The following is a 25,301-nucleotide window of genomic DNA, read 5'->3' on the forward strand; positions in this document are numbered from 1 at the left end:
ATTCCAAACTGCCCAGATACGGGTCCAGATTGAGGGACCCTTTAAGCGATGCTGGTGGATGCGTTAGCGGTCCTGTGGGAATTCAGTCTGATATATCTGTTTCCTCAGTTTGCCCTTCTTCCCATGGTCATAACCCACATCAAACAGGAGCGGGCCTTTGTGATCCTGGTTGTTCCGGCTTGGCCTCGCAGGACTTGGTTTGCAGGCCTGGTGAAGATTTAGTCCTCCCCTCCACGGAGGTTGCCTCTGAGGAAGGACCTTCTTCTTCAAGGTCCGTTTCTTCATCAAAATCTAAATTCTCTGAGGCTCACTGCGTGGAGATTGAATGCTTAGTCCTGTCTAAAAGAGGTATTTTAGCTAGAGTCATTGACACTCTAATCCAGGCTTGTAAACTGGTGACTCGCCGGATATCTCATAAGGTCTAGCGCACCTATCTATTCTGGTGCGAGTCTCGAGGTTTCCCTTGGCACAAGGTGAGAGTTACTCGTATTCTGTTTCTCCAAGAGGGTTTGGAGAAGGGTTTGCCAGCCAGTTCTCTAAAGGGACAGACCTCTTACCTTTCTGTTTTGTTAAACAAGAAGTTGGCTAATTTGCCATATGTGCTTAAACCTGTTACTCCGCCTTGGAGCCTTAATCTAGTTCATAACACGGAAGGGGACTGCACTCTCATACCGGACCGGGTACCCATCCCATGACCCTGCAACATGCTCAGCCCTGGGTGCTCACTGGAAGCTGTGCTGTCCCCAGAGTCACAGGCAGTTAACCACAGACAGGTCTGGGTGCAAGAACCATAGGGAAAATTACAAAACAAATTAATACAACACACAGAGTAAGTCCAGCACTCACTCACAAGCTCTCAGCTAAGATTTAAAAGCAAAAATGTAAAGGTTAGTTACCGCATCTGGCCAAATGGGACAAGCCCAGGTACCACGTCAAGGTCCTTTCCAATACCTGGGACCCTAAAACAGCCACACAATGCAAGCTCTCAAATCCAAACAAACTGGGAACAAGGGAAGGGTGCCCAGGCTTATGTAATCACCCTAGACATATACAAAACACGGAAGGGGACTGCACTCTCCTACCGGACTGGGTACACATCCCATGGCCCTGCAACATGCTCAGCCCTGGGTGCTCACCGGGACTCACAGGAAGCTGTGCTGTCCCCAGAGTCACAGGCTAATCTAGTTCATGTTCTCCAACAGGCTCCATTTGAGCCTATGCATTCTGTTGATATTAAACTTAAAGTTTTGATTTTGTTTTCTTCTGCTCGTAGAGTTTCAGAATTATCTGCCTTACATTGTGATCCCTCTTATCTTATTTTCCATGCGGATAAGGCTGTTCTACGTACCAAATTGGGATTTCTTCCCAAGGTGGTCTTGGACCGCAATATCAATCAGGAGATTGTTAGCCTGGAGATAGAACATTAGGGCACAAACCACATCCAGGTTGTGTAACAGACGTTCCTTCTGAGGAGGAGGATTAGGACAAAAGGAAGGAATTACAATGATTTTAGACAATCTTCTGCCTTATTTGTGGTGTACTTTGCTAGGCGCAAGGGTCAGAAGGCCACTGCTACTACACTACATTTTTTTTTGTTGTTTTTTGAAGAGTTTCATTCGTTTGGGTTATAAGGAAGCTGGACATCGGCCTCCTGAGAGGATTACGGTCCATTCTACTCATGCTGTTTCTTCTTCCTGGGCTTTTAAGAACAAAGCTTCCATTGAACAAATCTGTAAGGTGGCTACTTGGTCCTCTTTGCATACCTTTCCAAGATTTTACAAATTATATGTATTTGCCTCAGCTGAGGCTTCTTTTGGGAGAAAGGTGCTTCAAACGGTGGTGTCCTAAGTTTAGGTCCGCCTGTCTTTTTTTTATTTTGGCTCCCTTTCCATTATTATTATTAGTTATTTGTAGAGCGTCAACAGTTTCCGAAGCGCTATAAACATAGGCGGTTTACAAGGAAACTTATAGGGATCAAATGGGTAGAGGGCCCTGCCAAGAGTCGCACTGTTGTAGTCAGCTCTTAAGAAGGTAATCTACAAACAGCTGGGCTCTTAGGCTTACATGCTAAGGGGGTTCAAGGGGATAGCAATGGAGGAGAGGAACTGGTATAAAGAAAGGTTAGTGTAGGTTGTATGCATCCCTGAACAGTAGAGTCTTTAGGGAGCTCTTGAAGCTTTCAAAACTAGGGGAGAGTCTTGTGGAGCGAGGCAGAGAGCTCCACAAGATGGGAGCCAGTCTGGAGAAGTCCTGTAAACGGGAATGTGAGGAGGTAATGAGAGGAGGAGAGTAGGAGTTTATGAGCGAAGGGGAGGCAGAGTATCTGCAGACAAGGTCTGAGATGTAGGGGGGAGCAGTGCAGTTGAGGGCTTTGTATGTCAGAGTGAGAATTTTGTGTTTAATCCTGGAAGCAAGAGGAAACCAGTGAAGGGATTGGCAGAGAGGTGCAGTAGATGAAGATTGACATGCTAGGAAGATGATCCTGGCAGAGGCTTTCATTATGGATTGTAAAGGAGACCAGAGAGGACAGAATTACAGTAGTCGAGGCGGGAAAGGATGAGAGTGGAATAAAATCTTAGTTGTGTCTTGTGGAAGGACATGTCTAATTTTAGAGATGTTTTTAAGGTGGAAGCGGCAGGATTTAGCCAAGGATTAAATGTGAGGAGTGAAAGAAAGATCTGAGTCAAGTGTGACCCCAAGACTGCAGGGTAGGGGTAATGATGAAGTTGTCGACAGTTATAGAGAGATTGGTGATGGAGATTTTGGAAGAAGGGGGGAAAATAAGGAAGAAGTTTTGGAGAGATTTAGCTTGAGGTAGTGAGAGGATATCCAGGAAGAGATGTGATAAAGACAGTAAGTGACACGAGTTAGCAAGGAAGGAGATAGGTCTGATGCAGAGAAGTAGATTTGGTTGTCGTCTACATACAAATGATTTTGGAATCCGTTGGACTTTATAAGGGAACCTAATGATGACATGTACATTAAGAGAAGGGGACCAAGGACGGAGCCTTGCGGTACCTAAACAGAAAGTGGTGACGCGGTAGAGGAAGCCCCAGAGAATGCTACGCTAAAGGTATGCTTAGACAGGTAGAAAGAGAACCACGAGAGGGCTGTGTCACAAATGCTGAAGAATTGGAGGGTTTGGAGCAAAAGAGGGTGGTCAACAGTATCAAAGGCTGCAGACAGATCAAGGAGGATAAGCAGAGAGGAGTGGCCTTTTGATTTTAGGTCGTTGGTAACCTTAATGATTGCTGTCTCTGTGGAGTGATGAGGATGAAATCCAGATTGCAGTGGGTCAAGGAGGGAGTTTAATGTGTCCTCTCTGGCTTGGGTATTGTTTTCCCAACAGTAATTGAATGGAATTGTCGACCCTCCATGCCATTGGAAAGAAAACAAAATATATGTTTACCTGATGATAAATTATTTTCTTTCCTGGCATTGAGAGTCCACGACCCGCCCTTGTATAATTTTTAAGGCGGCTTTTGTTTTCTTAACCTTCTGCACCTCTATACCCCTAGTGTTTCTCTTTCTTTATTTCCTTGGCTGAATGACTGGGGAGTATTGGAAGTGGGATGGATACTTAAGCTTTGCCCGGGTATCTTTGCCTCCTCCTGGAGGCCAGGAGTTGAATTTCCCAACAGTAATTGAATGGAATCGTGGACTCTCCATGCCAGGAAAGAAAAGAATTTATCAGGTAACCATAAATTTAGTTTTCTCTAAATTATCAGATAATTTTATTTCTTGACTGATCCTATCAAAGGGGTGGAACACATAGGTAAAGACCCACTTGGAATCTGCAAGCATTGTAGCTCCAAAGCCAGAACGCTGCAGGATACTTGCGGCTACATCAGTCTGGTACTTCTGATTGGCTCACTGGCTAGGAACTGTAATGCTTTGCGTGTGTTAAACAATTATTTGGCTATGGTCAGTAATACAAAATTATTTTCTAACTACCCTGTTAGCTTTGTGTTCAAATGTATAGGGTCACTGTATTATAAGCATAGTGATTATAATCCTAGCACACTTTCATAAACTAATATTCTAAAAAAAGGGGGGCTGTATATGCAAAATATTTCAGCTAAAGGACTAATACATACAATAGAATGGCATAATCAACACGCGCATAATTAGACAATGCAATAACACTTACTCTGATTTTTAAATGAGCAGTAAATTTAAACTGCATGCTCTGTCTGAATCCTGAAAGCTTAATTTATACTTTAGTGTCCCTTTTTAATAGATTTGTTTTTCCCCTTTACATATAGTGGCCATATTTTGGCCGAACTGAAGAGAAACGTTTCCTGTATGAAATTGTGGCTAACAAAAGAAGTGGGATTGACGTGGATAAATGGGACTATTTTGCCAGGTATTGTATGGATAAATGCAATGAGAAACTATTCTATTAATGGTAGCATTTTAGGAAGTCTGGTACAGGAATCGACAAAGCAGGAGCCGGAAAAGCTTAAAGGGACAATGTACACAGGAAAGCCACTTATAAGGTTAAAGTGTATCCAGAGCAACTACAGAAACACCCATTTAAATAGGCTTTTCTTTCCCACTCCCCACTATGAAGTAATTCTTCTGATTACCATTTGTTTACAAAACTTCTCTATAACCAATACTGCAGTACTGAACTTGTCAGTATAGATGGCAGCTTCAATAAGCAAAAGCAGCTATTTTAAATAATACCATAAAGCTTTTTATCAGTTTACTACACTCCAGCAGGTAAAATAGATAGTTGGGAACAGATTAAGGGGGAGAAAGCTTCACAGTACAAATATCACTAGAAGTTTGAATGCATAGTAAAGAAAAATGGTAATGTACTGTGTTTTTTTTAGTTTTTTTTGCTTGATTAGTACAGGAGCTCTTTAAGAAGTATTCTAATTGACCACAGCAAAGGACACAGGATAAACATACTCCAGGATTGTGTTCCTGGACTGCAAAACAATGCACTTCCGTATCTTTTTAAAACATTTTATTTCTTTCATATAGGTGGTGAGAGTCCATGAGTTTGTTACTGATGGGATACACATTCCTACCAGGAGGAGGCAAAGTTTCCCAAACCTCAAATGCCTATAATTACACCTCCCACCTCACTCATACCTCAGTTATACAAACTTTGCCTCCTTAGGAGGTGGTGAAGCATAATGTGCTTGATTCTTCAGTGAAAGGCGCTTCTAAGCATATTGAAGCCCAGTTTCTCTCGAAGTACAGTTTAAATAAAAAGAGAAGCACTCAACCTGGGAACTAATAATAGCTTGTTCTATGGCTAGTTACCACCAATGAAGCAGCCTCTTTTTGCTCAACATGTGCCTTTCACAGAGAAGAACTTTCCTGTAGCATATCAGTCTGATCCTGACTTAACAGTACAGTCCAGCCTCAAAATACCAGGCAATCCCTCTCTGAGAGAAACTGCAAACCCCAGATGTACATTTCGGCCTATTGTGGGCCTCGTCAGTGAGGTGCAGCCATATCCCTCTAGGCACACTGGGCAACGGGTCCACATCTGGATTCCCGCATCACACTTATGGAGACTTCCCTAAGAGTCCTAATTTGCATAAATAATTAAGAGGCTGCTTCTTGGGTGGTAACAAGCCATAGAACAAGCTATAATGCTATTGTTCATTCCCAGGTTGAGCGCTTCTCTCTTTTTATTTAAGTACAGTGTTTGTCTGAGGGATGAGAAGGGAGTATTGCCTGATTGACACCATGTTTTCACCTATGGGAAATCTATTCATAAGGCTCTCTCTAAATTCGGTCGCAGAGATTCATCTTCTGCTTCCCTTTACAGATTGACATTATACTCCTACAATTACCTCTGCTGATATGTTTCAGTACTGGTTTGGCTGTCTGCTTTATGTGGATGGGTGACTTATGGTAAGAATAAACCGTTTTTTTTTCTTTAAGACACTCTCAGCTATGGAAGGCACTTTATTTTTTAAAGTTATAAATGTGTATAAATATATCTATTTGCCTTGAGACCGGTTATTTATTTGTCCTTAACCCCTTAATGACCGGACCATTTTTCAATTTTCTTACCCTTAATGACAATGGCTATTTCTCCAACATAGGTGTGTCCGGTCCACGGCGTCATCCTTACTTGTGGGATATTCTCCTCCCCAACAGGAAATGGCAAAGAGCCCAGCAAAGCTGGTCACATGATCCCTCCTAGGCTCCGCCTTCCCCAGTCATTCTCTTTGCCGTTGTACAGGCAACATCTCCACGGAGATGGCTTAGAGTTTTTTAGTGTTTAACTGTAGTTTTTATTATTCAATCAAGAGTTTGTTATTTTAAAATAGTGCTGGTATGTACTATTTACTCTGAAACAGAAAAGAGATGAAGATTTCTGTTTGTAAGAGGAAAATGATTTTAGCAACCGTTACTAAAATCGATGGCTGTTTCCACACAGGACTGTTGAGATGAATTAACTTCAGTTGGGGGAACAGTGAGCAGACTTTTGCTGCTTGAGGTATGACACATTCTAACAAGACGATGTAATGCTGGAAGCTGTCATTTTCCCTATGGGATCCGGTAAGCCATTTTTATTACAGAAAGAAAAAAAGGGCTTCACAAGGGCTTTTTAAGACTGTAGACATTTTCTGGGCTAAATCGATTTATATATAAACATATTTTATACTCCATAGCCTTGAGGAATTATTTTAGTCTTGGGAATTATGTAAAATAACCGGCAGGCACTGTATTGGACACCTTATTCTCTAGGGGCTTTCCCTAATCATAGGCAGAGTCTCATTTTCGCGCCTCTATTGCGCACTTGTTTTTGAGAAGCATGACATGCAGATGCATGTGTGAGGAGCTATGATACATAGAAAAGACTTTCTGAAGGCGTCATTTGGTATCGTATTCCCCTTTGGGCTTGGTTGGGTCTCAGCAAAGCAGATACCAGGGACTGTAAAGGGGTTAAATATAAAAACGGCTCCGGTTCCGTTATTTTAAGGGTTAAAGCTTCCAAATTTGATGTGCAATACTTTTAAGGCTTTAAGACACTGTGGTGAAATTTTGGTGAATTTTGAACAATTCCTTCATACTTTTTCGCAATTGCAGTAATAAAGTGTGTTCAGTTTAAAATTTAAAGTGACAGTAACGGATTATTTTAAAACGTTTTTTGTACTTTGTTATCAAGTTTTTGCCTGTTTAACATGTCTGAACTACCAGATAGACTGTGTTCTGAATGTGGGGAAGCCAAGGTTCCTTCTCATTTAAATAGATGTGATTTATGTGACACAAAATTTAGAGAAAATGATGCCCAAGATGATTCCTCAAGTGAGGGGAGTAAGCATGGTACTGCATCATCCCCTCCTTCGTCTACACCAGTCTTGCCCACACAGGAGGCCCCTAGTACATCTAGCGCGCCAATACTCCTTACTATGCAACAATTAACGGCTGTAATGGATAATTCTATCAAAAACATTTTAGCCAAAATGCCCACTTATCAGCGAAAGCGCGACTGCTCTGTTTTAGAAAATACTGAAGAGCATGAGGACGCTGATGATATTGGTTCTGAAGGGCCCCTACACCAGTCTGAGGGGGCCAGGGAGGTTTTGTCTGAGGGAGAAATTTCAGATTCAGGGAAAATTTCTCAACAAGCTGAACCTGATGTGATTACATTTAAATTTAAATTGGAACATCTCCGCGCTCTGCTTAAGGAGGTGTTATCCACTCTGGATGATTGTGAGAATTTGGTCATTCCAGAGAAACTATGTAAAATGGACAAGTTCCTAGAGGTCCCGGGGCCCCCCGAAGCTTTTCCTATACCCAAGCGGGTGGCGGACATTGTAAATAAAGAATGGGAAAGGCCCGGTATACCTTTCGTCCCTCCCCCCATATTTAAAAAATTGTTTCCTATGGTCGACCCCAGAAAGGACTTATGGCAGACAGTCCCCAAGGTCGAGGGGGCGGTTTCTACTCTAAACAAACGCACCACTATACCCATAGAAGATAGTTGTGCTTTCAAAGATCCTATGGATAAAAAATTAGAAGGTTTGCTTAAAAAGATGTTTGTTCAGCAAGGTTACCTTCTACAACCAATTTCATGCATTGTTCCTGTCACTACAGCAGCGTGTTTCTGGTTCGATGAGCTAGAAAAGGCGCTCAATAATAATTCTTCTTCTTATGAGGAGATTATGGACAGAATTCATGCTCTCAAATTGGCTAATTCTTTCACCCTAGACGCCACTTTGCAATTGGCTAGGTTAGCGGCGAAAAATTCTGGTTTTGCTATTGTGGCGCGCAGAGCGCTTTGGTTAAAATCTTGGTCAGCGGATGCGTCTTCCAAGAACAAATTGCTTAACATTCCTTTCAAGGGGAAAACGCTGTTTGGCCCTGACTTGAAAGAGATTATCTCTGATATCACTGGGGGCAAGGGCCACGCCCTTCCTCAGGATAGGTCTTTCAAGGCCAAAAATAAACCTAATTTTCGTCCCTTTCGCAGAAACGGACCAGCCCCAAGTGCTACGTCCTCTAAGCAAGAGGGTAATACTTCTCAAGCCAAGCCAGCCTGGAGACCAATGCAAGGCTGGAACAAAGGAAAGCAGGCCAAGAAACCTGCCACTGCTACCAAGACAGCATGAGATGTTGGCCCCCGATCCGGGACCGGATCTGGTGGGGGGCAGACTCTCTCTCTTCGCTCAGGCTTGGGCAAGAGATGTTCTGGATCCTTGGGCACTAGAAATAGTCTCCCAAGGTTATCTTCTGGAATTCAAGGGGCTTCCCCCAAGGGGGAGGTTCCACAGGTCTCAATTGTCTTCAGACCACATAAAAAGACAGGCATTCTTACATTGTGTAGAAGACCTGTTAAAAATGGGAGTGATTCATCCTGTTCCTTTAGGAGAACAAGGGATGGGGTTCTACTCCAATCTGTTCGTAGTTCCCAAAAAAGAGGGAACATTCAGACCAATCTTAGATCTCAAGATCCTAAACAAGTTTCTCAAGGTTCCATCGTTCAAAATGGAAACCATTCGAACAATTCTTCCTTCCATCCAGGAAGGTCAATTCATGACCACGGTGGATTTAAAGGATGCGTATCTACATATTCCTATCCACAAGGAACATCATCGGTTCCTAAGGTTCGCATTCCTGGACAAGCATTACCAGTTTGTGGCACTTCCGTTCGGATTAGCCACTGCTCCAAGGATTTTCACAAAGGTACTAGGGTCCCTTCTAGCGGTGCTAAGACCAAGGGGCATTGCAGTAGTACCTTACTTGGACGACATTCTGATTCAAGCGTCGTCCCTTCCTCAAGCAAAGGCTCACACGGACATTGTCCTGGCCTTTCTCAGATCTCACAGGTGGAAAGTGAACGTAGAAAAAAGTTCTCTATCTCCGTCAACAAGGGTTCCCTTCTTGGGAACAATAATAGACTCCTTAGAAATGAGGATTTTTCTGACAGAGGCCAGAAAATCTAAACTTCTAAACTCTTGTCAAATACTTCATTCTGTTCCTCTTCCTTCCATAGCGCAGTGCATGGAAGTAATAGGTTTGATGGTAGCGGCAATGGACATAGTTCCTTTTGCGCGAATTCATCTAAGACCATTACAACTGTGCATGCTCAGTCAGTGGAATGGGGACTATACAGACTTGTCTCCGACGATACAAGTAGATCAGAGGACCAGAGATTCACTCCGTTGGTGGCTGTCCCTGGACAACCTGTCACAGGGGATGAGCTTCCGCAGACCAGAGTGGGTCATTGTCACGACCGACGCCAGTCTGGTGGGCTGGGGCGCGGTCTGGGGACCCCTGAAAGCTCAGGGTCTTTGGTCTCGGGAAGAATCTCTTCTCCCGATAAATATTCTGGAACTGAGAGCGATATTCAATGCTCTCAAGGCTTGGCCTCAGCTAGCAAAGGCCAAGTTCATACGGTTTCAATCAGACAACATGACGACTGTTGCGTACATCAACCATCAGGGGGGGACAAGGAGTTCCCTGGCGATGGAAGAAGTGACCAAAATCATTCAATGGGCGGAGACTCACTCCTGCCACTTGTCTGCAATCCACATCCCAGGAGTGGAAAATTGGGAAGCGGATTTTCTGAGTCGTCAGACATTTCATCCGGGGGAGTGAACTCCATCCGGAAATCTTTGCCCAAATTACTCAATTGTGGGGCATTCCAGACATGGATCTGATGGCCTCTCGTCAGAACTTCAAGGTTCCTTGCTACGGGTCCAGATCCAGGGATCCCAAGGCGACTCTAGTAGATGCACTAGTAGCACCTTGGACCTTCAAACTAGCTTATGTATTCCCGCCGTTTCCTCTCATCCCCAGGCTGGTAGCCAGGATCAATCAGGAGAGGGCATCGGTGATCTTGATAGCTCCTGCGTGGCCACGCAGGACTTGGTATGCAGACCTGGTGAATATGTCATCGGCTCCACCATGGAAGCTACCTTTGAGACGAGACCTTCTTGTTCAAGGTCCGTTCGAACATCCGAATCTGGTCTCACTCCAACTGACTGCTTGGAGATTGAACGCTTGATCTTATCAAAGCGAGGGTTCTCAGATTCTGTCATTGATACTCTTGTTCAGGCCAGAAAGCCTGTAACTAGAAAAATTTACCACAAAATATGGAAAAAATATATCTGTTGGTGTGAATCTAAAGGATTCCCTTGGGACAAGGTAAAAATTCCTAAGATTCTATCCTTTCTTCAAGAAGGTTTGGAGAAAGGATTATCTGCAAGTTCCTTGAAGGGACAGATTTCTGCCTTGTCTGTGTTACTTCACAAAAAGCTGGCAGCTGTGCCAGATGTTCAAGCCTTTGTTCAGGCTCTGGTTAGAATCAAGCCTGTTTACAAACCTTTGACTCCTCCTTGGAGTCTCAATTTAGTTCTTTCAGTTCTTCAGGGGGTTCCGTTTGAACCCTTACATTCCGTTGATATTAAGTTATTATCTTGGAAAGTTTTGTTTTTGGTTGCAATTTCTTCTGCTAGAAGAGTTTCAGAATTATCTGCTCTGCAGTGTTCTCCTCCTTATCTGGTGTTCCATGCAGATAAGGTGGTTTTACGTACTAAACCTGGTTTTCTTCCGAAAGTTGTTTCTAACAAAAACATTAACCAGGAGATAGTCGTGCCTTCTTTGTGTCCGAATCCAGTTTCAAAGAAGGAACGTTTGTTGCACAATTTGGATGTTGTTCGTGCTCTAAAATTCTATTTAGATGCTACAAAGGATTTTAGACAAACATCTTCCTTGTTTGTTGTTTATTCTGGTAAAAGGAGAGGTCAAAAAGCAACTTCTACCTCTCTCTCTTTTTGGATTAAAAGCATCATCAGATTGGCTTATGAGACTGCCGGACGGCAGCCTCCTGAAAGAATCACAGCTCATTCCACTAGGGCTGTGGCTTCCACATGGGCCTTCAAGAACGAGGCTTCTGTTGATCAGATATGTAAGGCAGCGACTTGGTCTTCACTGCACACTTTTACTAAATTTTACAAGTTTGATACTTTTGCTTCTTCTGAGGCTATTTTTGGGAGAAAGGTTTTGCAAGCCGTGGTGCCTTCCATCTAGGTGACCTGATTTGCTCCCTCCCTTCATCCGTGTCCTAAAGCTTTGGTATTGGTTCCCACAAGTAAGGATGACGCCGTGGACCGGACACACCTATGTTGGAGAAAACAGAATTTATGTTTACCTGATAAATTACTTTCTCCAACGGTGTGTCCGGTCCACGGCCCGCCCTGGTTTTTTAATCAGGTCTGATAATTTATTTTCTTTAACTACAGTCACCACGGTATCATATGGTTTCTCCTATGCAAATATTCCTCCTTTACGTCGGTCGAATGACTGGGGAAGGCGGAGCCTAGGAGGGATCATGTGACCAGCTTTGCTGGGCTCTTTGCCATTTCCTGTTGGGGAGGAGAATATCCCACAAGTAAGGATGACGCCGTGGACCGGACACACCGTTGGAGAAAGTAATTTATCAGGTAAACATAAATTCTGTTTTTTACATTTTGCAGTGTTTGTGTTTAGCTGTAATTTCCCTCTTACTCATTTACTGTACCCACACATATTATATACCGTTTTTCTCGCCATTAAATGGACTTTCTAAAGATACCATTATTTTCATCATATCTTATAATTTACTAAAAAAAAAAAAAAAAAAATGAGGAAAAAATGGAAAAAAACACACTTTTTCTAACTTTGACCCCCAAAATCTGTTACACATCTCCAATCACCAAAAAACACCCATGCTAAATAGTTTCTAAATTTTGTCCTGAGTTTAGAAATACCCAATGTTAACATGTTCTTTGCTTTTTTTGCAAGTTATAGGGCAATAAATACAAGTAGCACTTTGCTATTTCCAAACCACTTTTTTTCAAAATTAGCTCTAGTTACATTGGAACCCTGATATCTGTCAGGAATACCTGAATATCCCATGATATGTATATATTTTTTTTTAGAAGACAACCCAAAGTATTGATCTAGGCCCATTTTGGTATATTTCATGCCACCATTTCACCGCCAAATGCGATAAAAAAAAAAAAAAAAAAGTTAACTTTTTCACAAAATTTGTAACAAACTTTAGGTTTCCCACTGAAATTATTTACAAACAGCTTCTGCAATTATGGCACAAATGGTTGTAAATGCTTCTCAGGGATCCCCTTTTTTCAGAAATAGCAGACTTATATGGCTTTGGGGTTGCTTTTTGGTAATTAGAAGGCCGCTAAATGCCGCTGCGCACCACACGTGTTTTATGTCCAGCAGTGAAGGGGTTAATTAGGGAGCTTGTAGGGAGCTTGTAGGGTTAATTTTAGCTTTAGTGTAGTGTAGTAGACAACCCCAAGTATTGATCTAGGCCCATTTTGGTATATTTTATGCCACCATTTTACCGCCAAATGCGAGCAAATAAAAAAAAAAACTTTTTTCACAATTTTAGGTTTCTCACTGAAATTATTTACAAACAGCTTGTGCTATTATGGCAGAAATTGTTGTAAAAGCTTCTCTGGGATCCCCTTTGTTCAGAAATAGCAGACTTATATGGCTTTGGCGTTGCTTTTTGGTAATTAGAAGGCCGCTAAATTTTAAAAAAAAATCCCTTTTTTCCCTTTCTGCCCTCATTCATTGGTGTCAGTGTGGCTAATGGGTGCTCGTGCGCCCCGTGCACGCGCACATGCACGCTCACGTGCACCCTCACCCCTCGTGCACGCGCATCATGGAAGCGCGCACGCACCCTCACACCCGGCGGACACTGGCACCATCGCTACCGGTGCAGAGAGGGCCACAGAGTGGCTCTCTCTGCATCGGAGGCTTGTAAAGTGGTATTGCAGGATGCCTCCATATCGAGGCATCACTGCAATACCCTCAGAGCTGCTGGAAGCATTTGTGATCGCTTCCAGCACTCTGTTAGACAACTGACGTACCAGGTACGTCCATTGTCATTAACTGTTAGTTTTTGAATGACGTACCTAGTACGTCAGTTGTCATTAAGGGGTTAAAGGGATACTAAACCCAATTTTTTTTCTTTCATAATTCGGATAGAGCATGCAATTTTAAGCAGCTTTCTAATTTACTTCTATTATCAATTTTTCTTTGTTCTCTTGCTATCTTTATTTAAAAAAGCAGCAATAAAAGCTTTGGAGCTGGCCCATTTTAGGTTGAGAGCCTTGGTTGCGCTTGCTGATTCGATGGCTAAATGCAAGCACCAATCAGCAAGCACTATCTAGGATACTTAACAAAAAATAGGCCGGCTCCAAAGCTTTCATTCCTGCCTTTTCAAAAAAGATAGCAAGAGAACTAAGAAAAATTGATAATAGGAATAAATTAGAAAGTTGCTTAAAATTGCATGCTCTATCCGAATCATGAAAGAAATTGTAGGTTTACTATCCCTTTAAGCATCATAAATGCAGCATGAGTTTGTGAAACTTTTTAGTGTTTGGGGGCTAGTTAAACAATGTTTATTTTTTAGCTTACCTTAGGTCTTCATTATCTCTGCATACGCAGAGGTTCTATTTTTTCAAATTTTGTGCACAAAATTGCGCATGCATTGAAGCTATTGGGTCATTTACGAAGTGTCATGGATGACGCGCCAAAATTGTTGCGCTTTTTTTCAGCTTAAAAGACCTGCTTCCACTTCACTCTGTGCTCTCTCTCAATTTTTAGAGAGCTATATGTCAACTTTGATTTTACATCTTCATCAATGTTTTATTATTTTAATTGCATTGTTTCCCCATTTCCTCTTAAAATACTTCTGTATTAAGGAGTATGTGATGTTTGGCAACTAATTATATTTTTTGTACTTTTTTTTTTTTTTGCCGTGATGTCTCAAACTGAACCTGCCTCAGACGCTACCATAGAAACTGAGCTGCCTGAACATATTTATACCAAAGCTAAGTGTGTTAGTTGTAAAAAAGCTGATCTGAATTCTTCAGCTCAATTATGTGGCTCTTGTTTTGATAATTTATTACATGCTGATAATATTTCTATGAGTACAAATGCATCCACTGTTATTCCATCTCACTCTAATGTAAAAGGCATTCCTGCAGAAATGAAAGTTTTTATTGCTGCAGCCATAGAGAAGGCTATGACTGCTATTCTGCCTTCAAATAAGCATAAAAGGGCTTTACAAAATTTTCCCAAAATCTAGTAAATGTTGTACTGACCAACAGCATACAGATGTTTCTTCTACTGTTGGGGGTTCCTCTGATTCAGTGGATCCTACATCAGAGAAAAATAAAAAAAGATTGTTGTGATTTCTAAGATTGAACATATTCGATCTCTTTTAAAAGAAGTATGTACTTTGGGGATTGAGGTGCCTAAACCTCCTGATGATAAATCTTGTAATCCGTTTAAATTCTGTATTCAAATAGTCTAAACCTGGTACTTCTTTTAACCCTTCTTCTAGGATTAAAAATCGTATCCTTTTCCTGTTGCTAATTTGGAAATTTGGGAAACAGTCCCTAAAATTAATGGGGCTATTTCCACTCTTGCTAAACATACTACCATTCCTATGAAAGACAGCACTTCTTTTTAAGACCTTTTTAGATAGGACGCTTTAATCTTATCTTTGAAGGGCATATTTGCATGCTGGATATATTCCTAGACCTTTTATATCCATGGCTGATGTTGTTGCTGTTTCTACCTTTTGGTTAGACAGCTTAGCTCAGCAGTTGTCTTCTTGATTCCTCAGACAAAGGTCACCTCTTTAGGTTTCCAGATAGATTTTGTGTTTCCCTGTCTCTATCCCTAACAGAAAAGAGATGATTGAAATTGGTTTCAGTTTGTCTAAACCTTCAGTCTCTATCATTTCCTTCAGTGGCTATGTTCGAGGAAGTTTTAGATCTCATAATTGCAGCATCGGACGCAATCCCCTTTGCTCATTTTCATATGAGACCTCTACAGCTTTGCATGGTGCAGGGATTAAACTCGGATATCACAAGTGATATTCTTAAATCCCAACACACAACTCTCTCTGACCTGGTTGTTAAACCAACACTTTATTATTCAAGGGGCCTCTTTAGTTCGTTCTACCTGGTCTGTAATCACCATAGATGCAAATCTTACAGGTTGGGGAGCTGTCTGGGGGTCTCTGATAGTACAAGGTTTTGGAACTCGATAGGTGAGGTTACCAATATATATATATATATATTGGAACTCTGTGCTCTCTTCAGAAGCTCTTCAGGCTTGGCCTCTATTAAAGAGGGAACCTTATATTCATTTTCAAACATACAATATCACTACAGTGGCATATATCGATCATCAAGGGGGAACTCACATTCCCCTAGCTCTGAAAGAAGTATCTTGCATACTTTCTTGGGCAGAATCCAATTCCTGTCTAATCAAGGCGATTCATATTCCAGTTCTAGACAATTGGGAAACGTATTATCTCAGCTGACAATCTCTATATCCGGGGAGTGGGCTCTCCACCCAGATGTATTCTGTCAAATTGTACAGATTTGGGGCTCTCCAGAGATAGATCTGATGGCCTCTCGTCTGAACAAGAAACTTCCCAGGTACCTTTCCAGGTCCAGGGATCCTCAAAGGGAAATGATGGATGCTCCAGCAGTTCCCTGTTCTTACCAGCCTGCTTACATTGTTTCCACTCTGGTTCTACTTATAAGAGTGATCTCAAAGATCATAATGGGACGTTCTTATGTGTTCCTGATAGCCCCAGCGTGGCCTCACAGGATTTGGTATGCTGACCTTATCCAAATGTCCAGTTGCCTTGTTTGGCCTCTTTCTCTAAGGACAGATTCGGCAAGGTAGTACTGGCGCTTGGAAGCCTAAGGGTTAATGAGTATTGTTTTTGTAATAATTAATAAATCATTAATATTCTCAATATAAATAAGGACCTTTAGATAGTTATATCAAGGAAAAAATGATTTCATAAAGTGATTATGAGTATTGATTAGATCAATATAAAGTACATTAATATATTCTCAGAGGACCCTTTTTAGGTTCGGTAAAGGAGACAATAAATATAAGTTGTACTGAGATAATTCAATATAGCTATAAGCTCATGTGTATTAATCAGTTGTGTGGATCGGTATAACACTTATATGTTAAATTCTTAGATGACTAAAGCTCCCTATCACTTGAGACTAGCTTCATATAAGCAGGTCACAAAAGTGTAGGAGAATAGGGTTAATCTCAAACGTATACCAATCTATATAACAGACTGTAAGTGATTGATAAATAACATTTATTATACAAAAAAATCTACACAAACACTTATAAAATATACATATACAGTTGCTTATAAAATGGAAATGGGGTAAAACTAAAATTGGATGTCCAATATTTCCAAAAATAGAGTACTAAAATTCAGATTAGAAATCACATATAAATAAACTGCTGAGATGCAGTGTAGACATAGAGTACGTAGATAAGAAGTTTTTAATGTCTCTCTCTACGTCTAGAGAGAGGATATTAATGTGCCACAGTGTTGATACGAATGGATCCGGTTCTCATTAAATTGTACTTGGAATATCACGCTGTCACTGTACTGGTACTTTGCGGATTCAAAGTCTCTGAAACTTTTCCTGGGCCCAGGTAGTCTTCCGGCGTCGAGGTGTTACTGCTTCGGTGATGCGGTCTGTATTCTAAAATCAGGCCTTTGTTGTATTCCGGCGTTGCAGATCTGATCCGCCTGTTGTATGTAGCAGAGGGCGGTTTTTAGTGGTGAACCCCTGTCTTCTTCTTGTGACGTAAGTCCTAACGTCAAGCTTTTTAGTAGTTGGCCCTTCTTGTCTGGTAGCAAGTTTTTATAGGCTGTGTCCAACTTTAGGATGGGCTGGTTTCCACCGGTTATATCCCTCTTTATGATCAATCCGGGTTGAGGGTCTGTAAATCCGTAAGGTGCACTGTATTATATCACAGCTGCTCGTCAGTTGTTGGCATTGAGTAGAAAATGTAGCAATTCAGTTCGACATGTTTCACCCCTCACTCGGGGCTTTTTCAAGAATGAATTGCTAGGCTAGTATGCTGCTTTAAATAGGGTGGAGGTACATGTTCATAGGTTAATTGTTAAGGTGGGTGTTACCTTGTCCATTCAGGTCTTAAGGTGGTATAATCCTTAGAAGTTAATTCTTTTAAGGTGGTATCCGGTTTTTTATTAAAGGTATAATTCATAGTCCATCAATAAAACTTCATTAAAGTGTCTTCTTATATATAAGTATTAGCTTCATGCCACTTAATTTGCTATGTTATTTTTCTGTACCGTAATATATCCTATAAATATGATCCTTCATTATGTTAGATGTTATTGGTTTGTAAATGTTAAGTATTCCTTAACATCACTTAATATCTTTAATGCAACTTATATTTACACTCTTTTATGTGAATATTTCACATAGTAATACAGCATGAAAGCATACTTATGTTTTAAAAAGTTAAACACATAGTCAAAACGGAAAGGTTCTTCATGTAAATCTAAAGTTTGTGTAAATGTCTATTTTGCATATTACAGCATGATGGCATGATTATAATGTTTTAAAAAGTTACACATAGTCAAAACGGAAAGGTTCTTCATGTAAATCTAAAGTTTGTGTAAATGTCTATTTTGCATATTACAGCATGATGGCATGATTATAATGTTTTAAAAAGTTAAACACATAGTCAAAAAGTTAAACACATAGTTAAAGCGTAAAGGCCCTTCATTTAAATCTACAGTTTTTGTAAATGTCTATTTCCCTTTCGCACAGTAAGGAAGTGTAAGAGGAACTTATAATCATAATTTTGGTTTTAGAATTGTTAAGCACATAGTTAAGCACATGTTAAGTGTTCCTTATCAATCACTTAATCTTTTTAAATGCTACACATATAATCCGCAAAGTACCAGTACAGTGACAGCGTGATATTCCAAGTACAATTTAATGAGAACCGGATCCATTCGTATCAACACTGTGGCACATTAATATCCTCTCTCTAGACGTAGATAGAGACATTCAAAACTTTTAAGGTACCGCTTAAAAACTTCTTATCTACGTACTCTATGCCTACACTGCATCTCAGCAGGTTATTTATATGTGATTTCTAATCTGAATTTTAGTACTCTATTTTTTGAACTATTGGACGAACAATTTTAGTTTTACCCCATTAACATTTTATAAGCAACTGTATATGTATATTTCTTTCATGTAATTAGCAAGAGTCCATGAGCTAGTGACGTATGGGATATACATTCCTACCAGGAGGGGCAAAGTTTCCCAAACCTTAAAATGCCTATAAATACACCCCTCACCACACCCACAATTCAGTTTTACAAACTTTGCCTCCCGTGGAGGTGGTGAAGTAAGTTTGTGCTAGATTCTTCGTTGATATGCGCTTCGCAGCAGGCTGGAGCCCGGTTTTCCTCTCAGTGTGCAGTGAATGTCAGAGGGATGTGAGGAGAGTATTGCCTATTTTGAATGCAGTGATCTCCTTCTACGGGGTCTATTTCATAGGTTCTCTGTTATCGGTCGTAGAGATTCATCTCTTACCTCCCTTTTCAGATCGACGATATACTCTTATATATATATATATATATATATATATATATATATATATATATATATATATATATATATATATATATATATACCATTACCTCTACTGATTCTCGTTTCAGTACTGGTTTGGCTTTCTACTATATGTAGATGAGTGTCCTGGGGTAAGTAAGTCTTATTTTTTGTGACACTCTAAGCTATGGTTGGGCACTTTTATATAAAGTTCTAAATATGTGTTTAAACATTTATTTGCCTTGATTCAGGATGATCAATATTCCTTATTTCAGACAAGTCGGTTTCATTATTTGGGATAATGCATATGAATTTTCAATTTTTTTCTTACCTTAAAATTGTTTTTATTTGTCTTTTTTCCCTGTGGGCTGTTAGGCTCGTGAGGGCTGAAAATGCTTCATTTTATTGCGTCATTCTTGGCGCTGACTTTTTTGGCGCAAAAAAAAAATAAAAAAAATTTCTTTGTCATTTCCGGCGTCATACTTGTCGCCGGAAGTTGTTTGTGATTGCGTCATTTTCTCTTGTTAAGTGTATTCAGTCCACGGGTCATCCATTACTTATGGGATATATTCCCTTCCCAACAGGAAGTTGCAAGAGGATCACCCAAGCAGAGCTGCTATATAGCTCCTCCCCTCACATGTCATATCCAGTCATTCTCTTGCAACTCAACTAGATAGGACGTTGTGAAAGGTCTGTGGTGTTTTTTATACTTAGTTTATTTCTTCAATCAAAAGTTTGTTATTTTAAATGGCACCGGAGTGTGCTGTTTGTTCTCAGGCAGTATTTGGAAGAAGAATCTGCCTGCGTTTTCTATGATCTTAGCAGAAGTAACTAAGATCCACTGGCTGTTCTCGCACATTCTGAGGAGTGGGGTAACTTTCAGAAAGGGAATAGCGTGTGGGGAATCCTGCAAACAAGGTATGTGCAGTAAATTATTTTTCTAAGGAATGGAATTGACTCAGAAAATACTGCTGATACCGATGTAATGTAAGTACAGCCTTAAATGCAGTAGCAACTGGTATCAGGCTGATGAATGTATGTACAATAAGTAATTTTCTAAGGAATGGAATTTGACTAAGAAAATACTGTTAATACTGAAGTAATGTATGAGCCTTAACTGCAGTAGAAGCGACTGGTAGCAGGCTTATTAATAACACTACCTAACTTTTAAAGTGCATGTTTAAAACGTTTACTGGCATGTTATTCGTTTTTCTTTCATGTAATTAGCAAGAGTCCATGAGCTAGTGACGTATGGGATATACATTCCTACCAGGAGGGGCAAAGTTTCCCAAACCTCAAAATGCCTATAAATACACCCCTCACCACACCCACAATTCAGTTTTACAAACTTTGCCTCCGATGGAGGTGGTGAAGTAAGTTTGTGCTAGATTCTACGTTGATATGCGCTCCGCAGCAAGTTGGAGCCCGGTTTTCCTCTCAGCGTGCAGTGAATGTCAGAGGGATGTGAGGAGAGTATTGCCTATTTGAATGCAGTGATCTCCTTCTACGGGGTCTATTTCATAGGTTCTCTGTTATCGGTCGTAGAGATTCATCTCTTACCTCCCTTTTCAGATCGACGATATACTCTTATATATACCATTACCTCTACTGATTCTCGTTTCAGTACTGGTTTGGCTATCTACTATATGTAGATGAGTGTCCTGGGGTAAGTAAGTCTTATTTTCTGTGACACTCCTAGCTATGGTTGGGCACTTTGTTTATAAAGTTCTAAATATATGTATTCAAACATTTATTTGCCTTGACTCAGAATGTTCAACTTTCCTTATTTTCAGACAGTCAGTTTCATATTTGGGATAATGCATTTTAATTTAACATTTTTTCTTACCTTAAAATTTGACTTTTTCCCTGTGGGCTGTTAGGCTCGCGGGGGCTGAAAATGCTTCATTTTATTGCGTCATTTTTGGCGCGGACTTTTTTGGCGCAAAAATTCTATTTCCGTTTCCGGCGTCATACGTGTTGCCGGAAGTTGCGTCATTTTTTGACGTTATTTTGCGCCAAGAATGTCGGCGTTCCGGATGTGGCGTCATTTTTTGCGCCAAAAAGCATTTAGGCGCCAAATAATGTGGGCGTCTTATTTGGCGCGAAAAAATATGGGCGTCACTTTTGTCTCCACATTATTTAAGTCTCATTTTTTATTGCTTCTGGTTGCTAGAAGCTTGTTCTTTGGCTTTTTTTCCCATTCCTGAAACTGTCATTTAAGGAATTTGATCAATTTTGCTTTATATATATGTTGTTTTTTCTCTTACATATTGCAAGATGTCTCACGTTGCATCTGAGTCAGAAGATACTACAGGAAAATCGCTGTCAAGTGCTGAATCTACCAAAGCTAAGTGTATCTGCTGTAAACTTTTGGTAGCTATTCCTCCAGCTGTTGTTTGTATTGATTGTCATGACAAACTTGTTAAAGCAGATAATATTTCCTTTAGTAAAGTACCATTGCCTGTTGCAGTTCCTTCAACATCTAAGGTGCAGAATGTTCCTGATAATATAAGAGATTTTGTTTCTGAATCCATAAAGAAGGCTATGTCTGTTATTTCTCCTTCTAGTAAACGTAAAAAATCTTTTAAAACTTCTCTCCCTACAGATGAATTTTTAACTGAACATCATCATTCTGATTCTGATAATGGTTCTTCTGGTTCAGAGGATTCTGTCTCAGAGGTTGATGCTGATAAATCTTCATATTTATTTAAAATGGAATTTATTCGTTCTTTACTTAAAGAAGTCCTAATTGCTTTAGAAATAGAGGATTCTGGTCCTCTTGATACTAAATCTAAACGTTTAAATAAGGTTTTTAAAACTCCTGTAGTTATTCCAGAAGTTTTTCCTGTCCCTGATGCTATTTCTGCAGTAATTTCCAAAGAATGGGATAATTTGGGTAATTCATTTTCTCCTTCTAAACGTTTTAAGCAATTATATCCTGTGCCGTCTGACAGATTAGAATTTTGGGACAAGATCCCTAAAGTTGATGGGGCTATTTCTACCCTTGCTAAACGTACTACTATTCCTACGTCAGATGGTACTTCGTTTAAGGATCCTCTAGATAGGAAAATGGAGTCCTTTCTAAGAAAAGCTTATCCGTGTTCAGGTAATCTTCTTAGACCTGCTATATCTTTGGCTGATGTTGCTGCAGCTTCAACTTTTTGGTTGGAAACTTTAGCGCAACAAGTAACACATCGTGATTCTCATGATATTATTATTCTTCTTCAACATGCTAATAATTTTATCTGTGATGCCATTTTTGATATTATCAGAGTTGATGTCAGGTTTATGTCTCTAGCTATTTTAGCTAGAAGAGCTTTATGGCTTAAAACTTGGAATGCTGATATGGCTTCTAAATCAACTTTACTTTCCATTTCTTTCCAGGGTAACAAATTATTTGGTTCTCAGTTGGATTCCATTATTTCAACTGTTACTGGTGGGAAAGGAACTTTTTTACCACAGGATAAAAAATCTAAAGGTAAAAACAGGGCTAATAATCGTTTTCGTTCCTTTCGTTTCAACAAAGAACAAAAGCCTGATCCTTCATCCTCAGGAGCAGTTTCAGTTTGGAGACCATCTCCAGTCTGGAATAAATCCAAACCAGCTAGAAAGGCAAAGCCTGCTTCTAAGTCCACATGAAGGTGCGGCCCTCATTCCAGCTCAGCTGGTAGGGGGCAGGTTACGTTTTTTCAAGGAAATTTGGATCAATTCTGTTCACAATCTTTGGATTCAGAGCATTGTTTCAGAAGGGTACAGAATTGGTTTCAAGTTGAGACCTCCTGCAAAGAGATTTTTTCTTTCCCGTGTCCCAGTAAATCCAGTAAAAGCTCAAGCATTTCTGAAATGTGTTTCAGATCTAGAGTTGACTGGAGTAATTATGCCAGTTCCAGTTCCGGAACAGGGGATGGGGTTTTATTCAAATCTCTTCATTGTACCAAAGAAGGAGAATTCTTTCAGACCAGTTCTGGATCTAAAAATATTGAATCGTTATGTAAGGATACCAACGTTCAAGATGGTAACTGTAAGGACTATCTTACCTTTTGTTCAGCAAGGGAATTATATGTCCACAATAGATTTACAGGATGCATATCTGCATATTCCGATTCATCCAGATCATTATCAGTTCCTGAGATTCTCGTTTCTGGACAAGCATTACCAGTTTGTGGCTCTGCCGTTTGGCCTAGCTACAGCTCCAAGAATTTTTACAAAGGTTCTCGGTGCCCTGCTGTCTGTAATCAGAGAACAGGGTATTGTGGTATTTCCTTATTTGGACGATATCTTGGTACTTGCTCAGTCTTTACATTTAGCAGAATCTCATACGAATCGACTTGTGTTGTTTCTTCAAGATCATGGTTGGAGGATCAATTTACCAAAAAGTTCTTTGATTCCTCAGACAAGGGTAACCTTTCTGGGTTTCCAGATGGATTCAGTGTCCATGACTCTGTCTTTAACAGACAAGAGACGTCTAAAGTTGATTACAGCTTGTCGAAACCTTCAGTCACAATCATTCCCTTCGGTAGCCTTATGCATGGAAATTCTAGGTCTTATGACTGCTGCATCGGACGCGATCCCCTTTGCTCGTTTTCACATGCGACCTCTTCAGCTCTGTATGCTGAAGCAATGGTGCAAGGATTACACGAAGATATCTCAATTAATATCTTTAAAACCGATTGTTCGACACTCTCTAACATGGTGGACAGATCACCATCGTTTAATTCAGGGGGCTTCTTTTGTGCTTCCGACCTGGACTGTAATTTCAACAGATGCAAGTCTCACAGGTTGGGGAGCTGTGTGGGGATCTCTGACGGCACAAGGAGTTTGGGAATCTCAGGAGGTGAGATTACCGATCAATATTTTGGAACTCCGTGCAATTTTCAGAGCTCTTCAGTTTTGGCCTCTTCTGAAGAGAGAATCGTTCATTTGTTTTCAGACAGACAATGTCACAACTGTGGCATACATCAATCATCAAGGAGGGACTCACAGTCCTCTGGCTATGAAAGAAGTATCTCGAATTTTGGTTTGGGCGGAATCCAGCTCCTGTCTAATCTCTGCGGTTCATATCCCAGGTATAGACAATTGGGAAGCGGATTATCTCAGTCGCCAAACGTTGCATCCGGGCGAATGGTCTCTTCACTCAGATGTATTTCTTCAGATTGTTCAAATGTGGGAACTTCCAGAAATAGATCTGATGGCGTCCCATCTAAACAAGAAACTTCCCAGGTATCTGTCCAGATCCCGGGATCCTCAGGCGGAGGCAGTGGATGCATTATCACTTCCTTGGAAGTATCATCCTGCCTATATCTTTCCGCCTCTAGTTCTTCTTCCAAGAGTAATCTCCAAGATTCTGAAGGAATGCTCGTTTGTTCTGCTGGTAGCTCCGGCATGGCCTCACAGGTTTTGGTATGCGGATCTTGTCCGGATGGCCTCTTGCCAACCGTGGACTCTTCCGTTAAGACCAGACCTTCTGTCACAAGGTCCTTTTTTCCATCAGGATCTGAAATCCTTAAATTTAAAGGTATGGAGATTGAACGCTTGATTCTTGGTCAAAGAGGTTTCTCTGACTCTGTGATTAATACTATGTTACAGGCTCGTAAATCTGTATCTCGAGAGATATATTATAGAGTCTGGAAGGCTTATATTTCTTGGTGTCTTTCTCATCATTTTTCCTGGCATTCTTTTAGAATACCGAGAATTTTACAGTTCCTTCAGGATGGTTTAGATAAGGGTTTGTCCGCAAGTTCTTTGAAAGGACAAATCTCTGCTCTTTCTGTTCTTTTTCACAGAAAGATTGCTATTCTTCCTGATATTCATTGTTTTGTACAAGCTTTGGTTCGTATAAAACCTGTTATTAAGTCAATTTCTCCTCCTTGGAGTTTGAATTTGGTTCTGGGAGCTCTTCAAACTCATCCGTTTGAACCTATGCATTCATTGGACATTAAATTACTTTCTTGGAAAGTTTTGTTCCTTTTGGCCATCTCTTCTGCCAGAAGAGTTTCTGAATTATCTGCTCTTTCTTGTGAGTCTCCTTTTCTGATTTTTCATCAGGATAAGGCGGTGTTGCGAACTTCTTTTGAATTTTTACCTAAAGTTGTGAATTCCAACAACATTAGTAGAGAAATTGTGGTTCCTTCATTATGTCCTAATCCTAAGAATTCTAAGGAGAAATCGTTGCATTCTTTGGATGTTGTTAGAGCTTTGAAATATTATGTTGAAGCTACGAAATCTTTCCGTAAGACTTCTAGTCTATTTGTTATCTTTTCCGGTTCTAGAAAAGGCCAGAAAGCTTCTGCCATTTCTTTGGCATCTTGGTTGAAATCTTTAATTCATCTTGCCTATGTTGAGTCGGGTAAAACTCCGCCTCAGAGA

The 25,301-nt window shown here is 40.5% G+C and overlaps 1 protein-coding gene across 1 annotated transcript in view; it reads left to right on the forward strand.

Annotated features, from left to right (window-relative positions):
* Nucleotides 1-25,301, forward strand: part of SAMHD1 (SAM and HD domain containing deoxynucleoside triphosphate triphosphohydrolase 1) — a 615,063-nt gene that overhangs the window by 176,641 nt on the left and 413,121 nt on the right. Inside the window, exon 8 of the mRNA XM_053715954.1 lies at nucleotides 4,266-4,366. Coding sequence (XP_053571929.1) covers nucleotides 4,266-4,366 — 101 coding nt within the window. The remainder of the gene's footprint in view (nucleotides 1-4,265; nucleotides 4,367-25,301) is intronic.

Source organism: Bombina bombina, chromosome 1 (genome assembly GCF_027579735.1).
Source record: "Bombina bombina isolate aBomBom1 chromosome 1, aBomBom1.pri, whole genome shotgun sequence".
Lineage (NCBI taxonomy): Eukaryota > Metazoa > Chordata > Amphibia > Anura > Bombinatoridae > Bombina > Bombina bombina.